The sequence below is a fragment of the Zalophus californianus genome, chromosome 11, assembly GCF_009762305.2.
Source record: "Zalophus californianus isolate mZalCal1 chromosome 11, mZalCal1.pri.v2, whole genome shotgun sequence".
Taxonomy (NCBI): domain Eukaryota; kingdom Metazoa; phylum Chordata; class Mammalia; order Carnivora; family Otariidae; genus Zalophus; species Zalophus californianus.
Genome location: NC_045605.1, coordinates 96872544 through 96885875, shown reverse-complemented (window position 1 = coordinate 96885875; position 13332 = coordinate 96872544). Strand labels below are relative to the sequence as shown.

The 13332-nt window shown below is 46.4% G+C and overlaps 1 protein-coding gene across 10 annotated transcripts in view; it reads left to right on the top strand.

Moving 5' to 3' along the window:
- AMBRA1 (autophagy and beclin 1 regulator 1) overlaps positions 1–13332 on the top strand; it is a 171896-nt gene that overhangs the window by 141753 nt on the left and 16811 nt on the right. For all 10 annotated transcript variants that reach the window (XM_027581235.1, XM_027581232.1, XM_027581228.1 and 7 more), the window contains one exon: positions 212–366. In XM_027581235.1, coding sequence (XP_027437036.1) covers positions 212–366 — 155 coding nt within the window. The remainder of the gene's footprint in view (positions 1–211; positions 367–13332) is intronic.

The following is a 13332-nucleotide window of genomic DNA, read 5'->3' as shown; positions in this document are numbered from 1 at the left end:
TAGCATTTGTCAAGTACTTTCTGTATGTCATACATTGTACTCAATACTTGCCATGCCTTCTCATTGTCCTCCTCACTGCACTCCTATGAGAGAGCCCCTGGGTAACCAAAGATGCAAATTGGAAATAAAGAGAAAAAGACTGAGAGGGAACATTATTTCCTTGTGATGGCAAGAACTCTGGGAAATGTCTCTCTGTTCTGTTGGCTCTCAGGTCCCAATGCCATTTCGGTGAGCCTGTCCCCAATGGGCCGATACGTAATGGTGGGCTTGGCCTCGAGGAGGATCCTGCTACATCCCTCCACAGAGCACATGGTGGCCCAGGTCTTCAGGCTGCAGCAGGCCCATGGTGGCGAGACCTCCATGAGGGTGAGTGCCATGGCTCGTGCCTCCGTTGTAGGGCAGCTCTCCAGACTTGGCAGGGTAGTGAAGGTCAATGGTGTGACCTCCCAACCCGGGTGAGAGGTAGCATGCTCGTAAGGAGTACGAAAGACTGCAATGCAGTCCATCTGTGACCAGCAGGCTTCACTTTTAGAAGCTCTGGACTATTAAAAGGCAAGAGCTTTCTCACACCCTAGTTCCTGAGCTGAGCTCCCGAGAGGCTTGAAAGTATCTTTGGATGAAGCCCAAACTGAATACCTCCTTACCTCAGTGTGAGACCTTTGGTCTGGAGGTATATGAAGGACACAATGAAATATTTATGCTTATTAAAAAAAAAATTACTTTTTGAGGAAGCAAGATGTATACTATGAAATGTTCTTTTCTGTGGATTGTAATCATGTTGGAAGATGAGGCCTTTGGGTAGCTGCTATGCTCTTAACCGTCTCATCCATTTTATTAGGAGAAGAAGGTCCTATTGGGACCCTCTCTTGTCTGAGGTAGGACCTTTCTTGTATTGCCATAAAAGCCTTCTGGGCCTCGTGGGGTTAGTGGCCTTCTGGACTCAACCATACTGGTTTCTGAGTTCCCACGGGGGCTCATTTGCTTTTGCTAAGGGGAATTGAGCATTTGAATGGTTCTCTAATTAGATGGTATTTAAGCTCTGTCTCAAGCTAAGAACCTGTGAATTCCCTTAGCACTTTGTGTTGTGCCATTTATAGCTTTATGCACTTGTTTATGTGTTGTTTTGTGTTTTCTTTAACTGAGTGGTGTGTATGTTTAATCTGCCCAATTAGGTTCAGTGTAAGCTCCTTAGGGACATATCCCCCAGGGCCCTTCATTTAGTGCGATGCATGTAGATGCTTGATGCCTGGAATGGAAGCATTTGTTTTAAAGAAAAAGCTAGCCATAGGATCCATTATGTAGAAAGTGACAGAAAGTGGGTGGCCTAGCATGGTAGTCACCAGCCTCTTCCTCCCATCTCCTACAGGGGCCCTCTGTCTGACTCTACTGAGTCACTTTCCAAGCACCCTGAATTTCAGAAGGCCCTTTCTTACCAGTGTGCCTTCTACCTGGCCTCCCCGCTCCCCTCAAACCTGACTTCAGCAGCTCTTTCCCTTCTGCTGGACCTTTCTAAATCACTCCCTCCTTGTGCCACCACCCACCTTGGTTCCCCCGAGCTTGTGTTAACACTCATCACATCAGATTGTACTTAACTTGTTTCCATTTCATTCTCCTCTTTTGGACTGTGAGGTCCTCGAGAGTGCAGACCATATCTGTGCCACGTTTATGAAGTCTAAGTACCTAATAAGGAACCTGACATTTAGGAGAAGCTGAATGAATGGAAGAGAATCTCAAGAAAAGCATCCTCCTTAGCATTTCTAGGTGATAACGAGCAGAACCAGTGATAGGTGACAGCATGTTCCACCAAGCCCCTGAAGGGGTAGAAGCAGGCAGTCTGTGCTCTTGACATCATACTTACAGGGAAGTCCCGATTTCTGAATCCCAGGTGACTTTGGAAGGATCTGGTATTAGGTGTTTGGGAGAGGACGTCGTGAAGTTCACAGGCCTGTTTTCTTACCTAGATATTTGAGGATGGACATTGAGGTTTAGTTTACATATTATTTTGCTTCTCCTCAGCAGATTTGGATGGTAAAAGTACCTGGTGTCTGCCTTTCACTACCTAGAATCCTGGTCCCAATAGCTGTTCTTCTAAACCCTTCCTGCCTAATTGTGGAATAATCGTTTATAATCATTAAGAGACAGGATCTGATTTCAGCAACATTAATGGACATCTCCAGCCTCTTCCAGAAGCCAGGGCTCCTGCCCAACTCCTGGGTCCAGCCTGCCAGTCCTCCATCCTAGCAAGGTTCCTCCTTCCCATAAGTAGCCAGAAACATCTGGCTGAGGGCAAACAGCTACAGGGCGGAAGCCAAGATGTTGTCACATGTGGGGCTGGCAGCTCAGGGAGCGCTGTTGGAGGAGTCTGCTGAGGAGGTGTGGTAATCCACTGCTGTCCTGCTAAGGGGCTCAGGGCGGCTAGCCAGCTGCTGTATGCCTCGTGACAAGAGCTATTTCTCAGGCCTCCTAGTGAGGCTTTTTTGATTCTCAGTAGGCACCATCTGCCACTTAGGGAGCTGAAGTAACTAGAAAGCTCCCATTTGGGAAGTGTTCCTCTCACCCAAGAGACAGGATCCAGGCTTCTGAGCAAGGTTTTGCTTACCTTTTTCCACCAAGTCTGACTTTAAACCCCCTGCGCTACAGAAAGGTTTCTGGTTTTCCAGGTCTTGGTTGCCCCTTACCTCCAGAGGCACCAAAGCATTCAGCAAATGTCCCTGAATTCAGTCATTGGTGGAAGGGAAGACACCAGCTTTTTTGGATAGCTGTGCTGTACCACCGTTTAAGGCAAGAAGTGCCTTTTTGTCTGAGAACAGGGAGCGAGGGTTTAATGGGACAGTAGAGCATCTCCCTCTACACAGGTAAGTATAGGTGGATGTGTCCATCTGTAATGTCATGCTCTGTCTTCGAAGGAATGCTTTTGTGGGTGATGGGCCTGTCCTCAAGCTTCTCTACTCAGAATCCCCCTTCATTTTAGTCTTACCTCTTGGAATTCACTATGGTAATATTCAGAGAGGTGAGCTTGTTGGGCCAACAGACAGTCCCAGGAGAACGTCCTCCAGAGCATTGACTTACCTTATTTTTAATTCCCACTAAGTGACATCTCTCCCCAAGAGATGATCTCTTACCCAGTCCCATATGAAAACTCTTCTGAAAATCAATTGCTAATTGCTGGCTTGCCTTGGTGCATTTATTCTGAGCGGTTCTTCAGACCTCTTGGATTAGTGCTTCTCAAACTGTGCTCCTCGGATAACCTGCATTAGAATACGTGGGGTCCTTGTCAGAAACAGACAGCACTTGAGGCCTAAAGAGCCACATAAGAATGGGGTGGGAGGGGCACAGGTGTTTGTATTTATAAAACAGGCTTTCCAGGTGATTCTGATAGGCACTCGAGTTTGAGAACTGCTGTTTTTAATGACTGCTTTCTTCATTTGAGGTCTCTGCCCTCAGCGTCCTCAGCAAGGAAGAGACACAGTCTCAGGTTTACTCGTGGTTTTATGCATGGTGCTCTGATCCTTGGCTAATCTTGTTGCGGGCACGGTGGCCTTTGGGCTCCATTTTCCACCAGACTCTTACTTGGCTTTTTGGCTGGCTGTGCTTCACCTGCCATCTCTTCTCAGCTGTTGCTGCCCTCCGGGGCCCTCCCTTGAATAGCCATGTGCTGGGTTCTGTTCTTTGCCCATGTTGAGCCATTTTAATTTTTATCCTTGTTTCTAGGATCAGGGTCCTTTTGATATTTCCCTTCTCTGCTTCTGAGGCTAGGCTCAGTCTTCCCGATTTTAGTATGATTGGCAAGTCTGGAAAAATAAGACTGAGCACATGTTTTATCTCCCCCTTCCCTCCGTCCATTCCAGCCTCCTCTGGGCTGGGGATGCCACTCTGCCTCAGGGGCTTATTTTCTGTCTGACTCCCTTGCTCTGGAGCCAGGGAGGGCTTTTCTGTTCATTTCTGTTTGGTTTTTTAAGTTAGGCATTTGGAGATTGCTGAGCTGAAGTTTTGCTAAATTCTCAAAACACGAAGCTGCCTGTGTGCCTTCCCTGCTTTCATTTTCTAATTGGAAGAAGGCATAATATTGTAACAGAAAACTGCAATTAATTTTCCAAAATAGTGGCAACTTGCACATTATAACAACTTTGGTTGTAACCAAGTGAAAGCATAATAACAAAAATATAAAATTACTAATGACACCAGAAATACTCCTATACCAGACTGCTCTTCCACTTTTGTGTGAGTAATAAGTGCTATTTTACCTAGTGCAAAAGTCAGCAGCTGGGGGTGGGGGTGGGGGGGTGGTTCGGGGGCATTTTGAGCTGGAAAGCAAGAATGAGGATAGTGCTTTCAACACAGGAAGTAAAATGCTGTCTACTCTTTTTCCCAGACGCATAGACCATCCCCCAACAGGTAGGGGACGTGGGTGCATAAGTGGTTCAGTAAGAACTGAAGCGGTCCTCACTGCATAATCCCTGCAGGTCCTAGAGGCAGGGGTTGCTTGAATCTCACCAGTGCTGTTTGCTTTTCTCTCTGGTCATTTTACTGGCAGAAGAGATGGATGAGGACACCGTCATTTGACTTGGATGGGAGAAGCTCCAGGACAGAAAGCAGTTCAGCTCTCCTTTCTCTGTGGAACAGCATAGTGCTCTTTAAGGCAAAGCCTTAAATACTTAACGGGTCAATTTTATTGAAAGCTTTTTCTTTGTGGCTATGTGGTAAAACTGCATTCAGGTGTCGAGCAACTGTTACCTAGATAGATTATTGGTCTGGAGGGGGTGCTAGAAAGAGACCAGCCCCTCTCTCCTTTCCTCCTTCTCCCCCTTCCTTCTCTCCCCTTCCTTTTCCCCTTCTCTCCCCCGTTTTCCTCTCTTCTCCCCCTCTCTTCCTCTTCACTCCCCTCCTCCCCTACTTCTTTACCTTGAGAGACCTGCTCCTCAGTGGTGGACTGTCCCCATTGTACACCTTCTTCCTCTGGAACTCTGGTTCCAGAGATATGTATCCCCCGCATCCTCAAGCAATCCTAGGAAGCAGGGAAGGAAAGGAGATTTGTTACCATTTTTTTTTTACAGACCTACGATCCACTCAAAAGTAACTGGGCTGTAGTTCTCATGGGACCACATCAGCATCATCAGAGAACTTAGTAGAAATTCAGATTCTCAGCCTCACGTGAGACCTGCTGAATCAGAGGATCTAGGGGTGGGGCCCAGCCATCCTTGTTTTACCAAGCCCTCCCGATGACTGCACACTCAGTCAAGATGGAGAACCAATCATTCACTGCATGGGGGTTCTAGTTAGACCTCACCTGTCAGTGTAACTTTGTCCTTTTCCTTTTTGCTCTCACCCTGTCTCTGGAACCTCATCTGATTTATCTCTATGGCTCCTAATAACCAGATCTTTCAGATACTCACAGGAAGTTGAGAAATTGATGCATACCTCCAGCCCAAGGCGTTCTGGATCATGCTAGCATCCTAGTGATAGTACTTTAAGAACTAATGCCATGAGGCCATTTTCCATTTCTGATTAAAATTCTTACCTGCCCTCAGTTGACTCGAGCTCTTAACTGCGAGCTCATGCCTGCTTGCCTGCGTGCTATAGAATACAGAGATGCTTCAGCTTAAAAAGTGAGAAGCAGTATCTTTATCTTTCGTTCCAGGCCCTTCCCCATCTGAAGGAGTACTTCTGGAGTTCCCTTTTCCAACATTCCACCTACTGTTATCCCTTGATGGGATACATCACTATGATGCCCATTAATGGATATCGTAGAGTCATCCTGATTATAAAGAAACATCAGTTGTCTTTCTCTTTTTTATAGCCATTTTCTGTCATTTTTACAGCCATCTTCACAGAGCCTAGTGATGACAGATTATTATTATAAGTTCATTAAAATGAACCACAGAAGAGGCTTGGTATCCAGAGTGTTCAAATTAGTCACAACTAAATTGTAGCTTAGATCCTGGGGCAGGATGGGTGTCCAGCACTGTCAGCACTGACCAGCATTTATGTAACTAACATGTACAGGCTCTTTGGGCCTGTCCTAGCTCCATTCTTCAGTATGTAATCTTCACTGTAGCCTCCTTGCCCTGAATTTAGCCTGTGACATAATCCACTCATCTATACTTCCTAGATTCTGAAAGTTTGATTTTCAAAAGTGACCTAGAACTCTAGTTCAATCCCAGAGTATTCTCCAGAAATCTAAGAGAATGAGCCTTTCTTAATCTTGTCTGGCCTTGGGAGTGGCAAAAACCAAAAATGAAGATATTTTATTTTTGTATCCTGGAAGGGTACTTTTTCTTCAAGGGGAGATTGGGATAAAAGAGAGACAGCTTTGTTGTCAAAAATGATTTACTCCTTCCCAAGATTTTGTCCTCATTAATTTTCTTAAAGCTGCCTGTCAGTTGATTAAAAGCTGCTTCCGCTGCAATTATCTTAAAGTTGACTTCTGAGATGTGGTACAAAGCATCTATCCTCAGAAAGTTCCTTTCTTCAGCACATTGCAGGAAAGGGGGAGGGAGTAGGGGAGAATCAGGGGTGTCTCTGATGCAGTTTGTCAGAGAAGGGAGGGGGCAAGATAAAACATTAAAAATAACAGTAGAGCTACAATTAGTTTAGGTGAACTTTTCCGTGACAGATTCCTCTCGGGTAACTGTAATGATTTCTTTTCCCCCATGGCCTCTTAGTAGAGTGCAGTCTATTCTGTGCATTATTCTTTACACTCAACAAAATTTTACTGAGCTCGTACTGTGGGCCAGGTATTTTGTGAGGTTGGGGAATGCTGTGCATAAAGTGGACCTAGACCCTGCTCTCTTACCACACAACTGGCTTGCTTTTTTTAAAGATTTTATTTATTTGACAGAGAGAGCGCACAAGCAGGGGGAGAGGGGGAGGGTGAAGCAGACTCCCCGCTAAGCAGGGAGCCCCACATGGGGCTCAATCCCAGGACCCTGGGATCATGACCTGAGCCGAAGGTAGACGCTTAACCGACTGAGCCGGCCAGGTGCCCCCACAACTGGCTTCTTGACTGGTCTTTGCACTGCTGTATTCCCAGCCTTCACTGCACAGGGCACACAGGAGACATTCAGCATTTGTTCCAGGAATGTGTGTCCCTTTGATATCTTGTGCTCTGTGTATTCCCCGCACCTGCCTGAACACACACCCCTGCTCACCAGCACCAGTCAGTATGTCTAGCACATGTCTTAGTGATGGTAATTGAATGAAAGCATCAAGGAGATAACCCTTATGAAAATAGGGAGTGTCCTACTCATTTCACAATTTTGCCCAATATCGGTTTCTTGGGGTGCTAGTCCTGGCACTGAGACATGGTGAGAGATTCCCAGTAGATAGTTTCAAAGGCAAAAGGCAAAATGTTTTGTTTTTTTCAAGAATTGGTAGGAGAACCAATTCTTGCATTTGTAGAAGCCGAACGTATTTTAATGTATTTTCAGTATAAAATACAAAGCATTTTAATGTTTAACCATCCCCAACACTCCTCTTCCAAAAATATGTATCAACTAAAACATGTGGAATGTATTGGAATATATTGAAAGACTCTCTTATCCAAGGTGAGTATCTAGAACAACTACTCATTTGGCCATTTCCTTTGAGATTTGTGATGCCAAGGGAAGGTCAAGAACTTGTGCTGTGCACAGACATGTGGGAATAGGAGGAAGTAATTATTTTAATTTTGAGGGGGTTCCAGGAGCATTAAGTGCCTCGGTATTTCATTTAGCACCAAAGTAGGTCCCTCAGCTGAAGGAACCTCTCTGCTTTGATCCTAATGGCCTGAGATGGCCTTTGGAAAGCATCAAGCCAATTGAAAAATAAAATTCTTGTCCTCTGACTGTCTCTGTGGGATCCCTTTGAGAGGAGTAAGTGAATAAGACAGAGTTTACAGGTCTCAATAAATCACAGGAGGTTGTCTAGAAATGACTTCAAGGCAGCAGATTGTCAGTGGCAGCCAAGGGCAACACATTCCAAAAGTTAAGAAAATGGGGCGCCTGGCTGGCTCAGTAGGTAGAGCGTGTGACTCTTGATCTCGGGGTCTTGAGTTCAAGCCCCACATTGGGCCTAGAGCTTACTTACTTTATTTTTTTAAAGACTTTATTTATTTGAGAGAGAGAGCAAGCGAGGGAGAGCACAAGCCGGGGGAGGGGCAGAGGGAGAAGGAGAAGCAGGCAGGCTTCCCCGCTGAGCAGGGAGCCCCTTGTGAGGCTCGATCCCAGGACCCTGGGATCATGACCCCAGCTGAAGGCAGACGCCCAACTGACTGAGCCACCCAGCCGTCCTAGAGCTTACTTTAAAGAAAAGGGGGGGGGGAGGAGCTCTTGCTCTTCTTTTCTGCTGGGAGAACTTTGGTTTGGACAAGGGTGGTCTAGGCAGATTTATTCCTGCTTCAGCTGAATAAAGGGGAGAGGTAGGTGAGCTGGCATTCTGAATTATATATATTTGCTTAGATTAACATATATATAAAATTATTTATTTTAAGATTTTATTTATTTGAGAGCGAGAAGAGAGAGCATAAGCAGGCAGAGGGGCAGAGGGAGAGGAAGAAACAGACTCCCCGCTAAGCAGGGAGCCCCATGCAGGGCTTGATCCCAGGACCCTGGGATCATGACCGAGCCGAAGGCAGACACTTAACTTACTGAGCCAATCAGGAGCCCCTTATTTTTAAATGGTCACTTTATTTTTTTATTTTTTTTAAAGATTTTATTTATTTATTTGAGAGAGAGAGAATGAGAGACAGAGAGCACGAGAGGGAAGAGGGTCAGGGGGAGAAGCAGACTCCCTGCTGAGCAGGGAGCCCGATGCGGGACTCGATCCCAGGATTCCAGGATCATGACCTGAGCCAAAGGCAGTGGCTTAACCAACTGAGCCACCCAGGCGCCCTAAATAGTCACTTTAAGATCAACCTCCTACAAGTTCTAAACTCCAAAGTAGAATGTAAAGAAGGCTTAGAGACAGTAAAAGAAATGAAAATTTCTGAAAAACAATCAGATTTTCTTAGAGATGAAGAAACTTCAGTAATTCATTAAGCAAATCAGCAGCTCGAAAGGAAGAAAAGATGACCAGAGTCTCTCGCCCCACCTGCTCTGGGAAGTGTGCATTTCTCAGCCTCTGACAAGATGTGTAGCCATCCATTTCAGCTGTCTCTTAGTATCTGCTTTCCACTGATTTCTCCCTCTTCCCAGAGAGTTAATTTTCCTCTAGTAACCCTCTCTAAAAGCTCCCCATCATTACCAAGAAGGCATTTTTCCTCCTCACATTTCCTTTCTTCCTCACGGCCCCCTTAGCTTGCCCCTTCTCTTGTGGCCCTTCCAGCCTCAGTTTCCAGTTGTCCCCTGCCACCAGCTTCCATTGTCTTAGTTAAAACAGGGAAGATCTGCTGAGTGCACGCAACCTCTTGCCACTGTGGAGCTGTTCCAGTTTTACAGATGATGAGCTTCCCAAACCCAAACAAGATAACCACAAAGTTTTTTCTTTCAGCTTCTTAACTGAGCTGATCTGAACAGTGCCATTTGCTGCTTGGACTAATGGTCTGAGCTTTATTGATATGCAGCTGGAAAGAAAACATCTTGTTGAGGGCAGCAATACATTTTACCTTTAAATTTTAAGAGGGTGGAGGGGAAGGTTTCCCCGTGAGCAACTCTGGTCGCCTCTCATTCTTTTCCTGTCCACCTCTGAACAAGAAACAAGACCTCTTTAGTTGTGATCTGGAAGCTGTTTTCTTTTTGCTCCTACTTGCTCTTAGAGTTTGAGGGATGGAAGGGCAAGGGGTACGAGAGATGGTCTTGGACCCCAGAAGTGGAAGAATCATTATCTTCTCCCACTCCCTTGGAACCGTAAAGATCTTGGCGACCTGACTCATTCCCTGGTGACGTGCTGAGACTGCACTGAGTCTCCTTCTAGCATATTGATTCCAGTTCCCTTCATGGATGTTAGACAGAAATGAGAACAGTCTGCTTGGGGAGGGGGGTTGCTCTCAGCATTTGTCATCTACCAGGAAGCAGCTGTAGCTGAGACAGGTAAAACCAGGACTCTGCCAACATGAATCAGCAGCGGGGTTTTCCATCCAGGCCCACAGAGGGTCCCCATGTCCTGATAATCCTCCTCCAGTGTCATGGAATTTGGTGGTACAGCTTCATGGGGAAGAAGGGAGAGAGGGATTTTTGGCAGGCCACCTAGTTTTGTCCTGGACGAGTGTTAGATATATTTGGGGTGCCTTTAAGGAAGGCCAGAGCTGTCCCTTAACACTGTTTCAGATCTTCTTTCTTGTCAGTGCCGATGAACCTTGAGTTTACAGAGCCAGGGCTGGTCCCCACTGGCATCTGGGAGGAGACTGCTCCCTGAGTCACTGGGTTGGAAAGACTGCTGGCTGAAACCCTAAATGGTGTGGGAGTAGCCAGAGCTACCGAACCTCCTGTCCACATTGGGAAACTTCTTGAGCAGATACTCTTCTTGTCGCTAGGACTGACTAATTGTGAGGCATATACCCCCCTCGGTGAGGTGCTTTGAGAGCTCCAGCCAGAGAATGGAGTGGGAACTACATCTCGGGGTGGTTCTGAAAATGGGCCAGGTTCTCCTTCCTCTGGGCTCCTTGAGTTTCAGGCATGTGTGAAATCAGGAGTATTGGACTGGATGGCGTCTTCAGGACTGTAAAGCAGAGTCCTGCCCATCCGGCATCCTCTGTGCTCTCATTACCCACCCCCTGTATGTTTTGCTCTCCTCTCCCTCCTTCCCACCCCCACATTAGAGTGTGATAAGCAAGCAAGTGCTTATCAGGAGTCCTGGAGGCTGCTGATCCTCACGTGGCATTTTCTGGCTTCCTGCCACAAAGCAGGATTTAGTCTTAATACCCAAACATAGGAGGAGATGGGCACTTGGGAGTTGCCCTTTCAACAGTGTTTAAGGACTTGACAGAGGGAGACTGCCATAGTCCGAGGACAGATCGATGCCCCATGACTACTATAGTCATGGAGGTTGTGAATATCTGTGCAGCAGGGTCTGGGGGTCTCAACCTTTAATGACCTCTCCCCTGTCCATCTGACCTTGTCTCACCTGAGCTTGGTCATCCATCGTACTGGTCTCTTGAGGGTTTTGTCTCTAAAGTAGCTTCCTGTACTTAGAAGCCAATTGATAATATTTGCTTATTTCCTCTACAGCAACTATAAAAGGTAAATACGTGACATGTGAGAGGCTTGTTTGCTTCTTTACTGGTCTGGAACATTTCTAGAAGAGTTCTCTTAGCTTTTCTTTGAGACCTCCCATCAAAAACCTTGGCACAACCTTAAAGCATCTATTTTACTAACCTTATTATCCCCCTTCTTGCATGGCTACTTTCTCTGCCCAGCTCCCTGAAGTTATGAATCATCATGACTTTAGGTGAGACTCCTTTGTGAAGCTTTGTAGGGCCGCCACAGGCCAAGACCAAAGCTCCCCTCGTCCAACCCACTGAGATTAACACACATCCCTCCTTAACCCTGGGTGTCCCCTCACTCATGCCACCGACCCTTGGGGCGAAGGAAGATTAAACAGTCAGTGATCCTAGTCACACTGGTTAGATCCCCAGCCACTTTGTCCTCTGAGTGTATATGTCAGCTCATATTTAACCATCTGACCTATTGGGGGGACAGAAACCATTGATTTCTGGGAAGGAAAACCTCTGTGAGAAAGCGTAAAGGCACCACAGCCCAGCCCCTGATGTGAAGGAAAAGGGTTGATGAGGTGCGCAGAGCAAGGCAGGGGCTGCCATCTTCATGGAGAGTCGGCCATCGAGGCTGGAAGAGAGTAGTAGTGGAGGTTAGTTGGAGGTGCCTGCCAGATTCATATGTGCAAGGAAGAGACGATCCAAAGTTCAAGCAACCACGTTCCTACATGACCAGTTTAGATATTCATAAACTCCATTGGGCTCTTTTTCAGTAGTCTCCTCAGTTAGACCAAAGATTCTTGCTCATTCTTACATTTGGAGTTACAGAAAGGGGAGGACAAGGGAGGTTCTTAAAGCGGCAGCCGTGGGGCAGTCTTATGCCTCAAAAGAGAGCCAGTTCTTTATCTGTAAGAGACCCATCCAACTTCCGGACCGGCGCAGGGCCGTTCTGGCGCGTGCCACCGGCTGCCCAGGCACATTTCTCAGCACCACAAAGCCTGGGAAATCGTCACAACAGGCTTCTCTGTGTGGGTGTCAGGATGTTGAGAACTCATGCTGCTTGCTCTCCACTCCGTTCTAGAGCCTGTCCCGGGGAAGGCCTTTCAGGTAGATGCCCAAGGCACATGAACAAGCGTTCCCATATCCAGGGCTTATCACTTCATTTGTGTACGTGCAATGGACCCTTAGCTCAGTTTTTACATCCTTTCTTTCCTTTTTTTTTAAATTTTATTTATTTATTTATTTTAAACTTTGTAATTTTTTTTTTAAGATTTTATTTATTTATTTCACAGAGAGATAGAGCAGGAACACAAGCCGGGGGAATGGGAGAGGGAGAGCAGGCTTCCCGCTGAGCAGGGAGCCCAATGCGGGGCTCGATCCCAGGACCCTGGGATCATGACCTGAGCCGAAGGCAGATGCTTAACGACTCAGCCGCCCAGGCGCCCCATTTTTTTTTAATTTTAAATCTCTCATCCAGATAATCTGAAAAGTAGTAATTATTGTACCACCCTAAATTCATTTTTGAATATTACTTTCTAAACCACATCTCGTTTGGTCTCCCCATTTTTTTCCCTCCATCAGGGAGTAGGGAAAGGCAGATGTAGTTCATCCCTGTTTTATAGATTAAAGCCTGAAGAGGCTAAAAGGGAAAACATTGACTAAAACTCCAGCTTATTTCTTGGCTTTATCCTTTTCATAGACCCTAATGACCTTTTTTGAAGCCCCAGATGCAGATTCCTGGTAATAATAGCAACAGCTTTTAAGCAATGAGTTTGCACTGTGCCAGGCGTTTTCTACACATGTCTTTTCATCTCTCCAGTCACTTGGCTGTTGGTGCTGTCTCTCTCTCTCTCTTTTTAAAGTAGGCTCCCTGCCCAGCGTGGAGCCCCGTGTGGGGCTTGAACTCATGACCTGGAGCTGAGATCAAGAGTCAGATGCTTAACTGACTGAGCCACTCAGGCACCCCAAGTGCTGTCTCTTTTTAAACTGAGATCTGGAGATGTCACTATTCTAGAGAAGTGGTGTCAGGACTCCAACCCAGGGCTTTCTAACTCGAAAGAAAGTCCGCATCCTTCATTCTCCCACTGCCCTGCCCCTGTCTCTGACTAAAGTTGCTGTGGAATATTGTGCAGCTCAGTGGCCAGAGAGATCGGAGGTTTTCTTTCACCTCCGGTCCAAACCCTAGCCACAGCTAAGCTGTCTCCTGA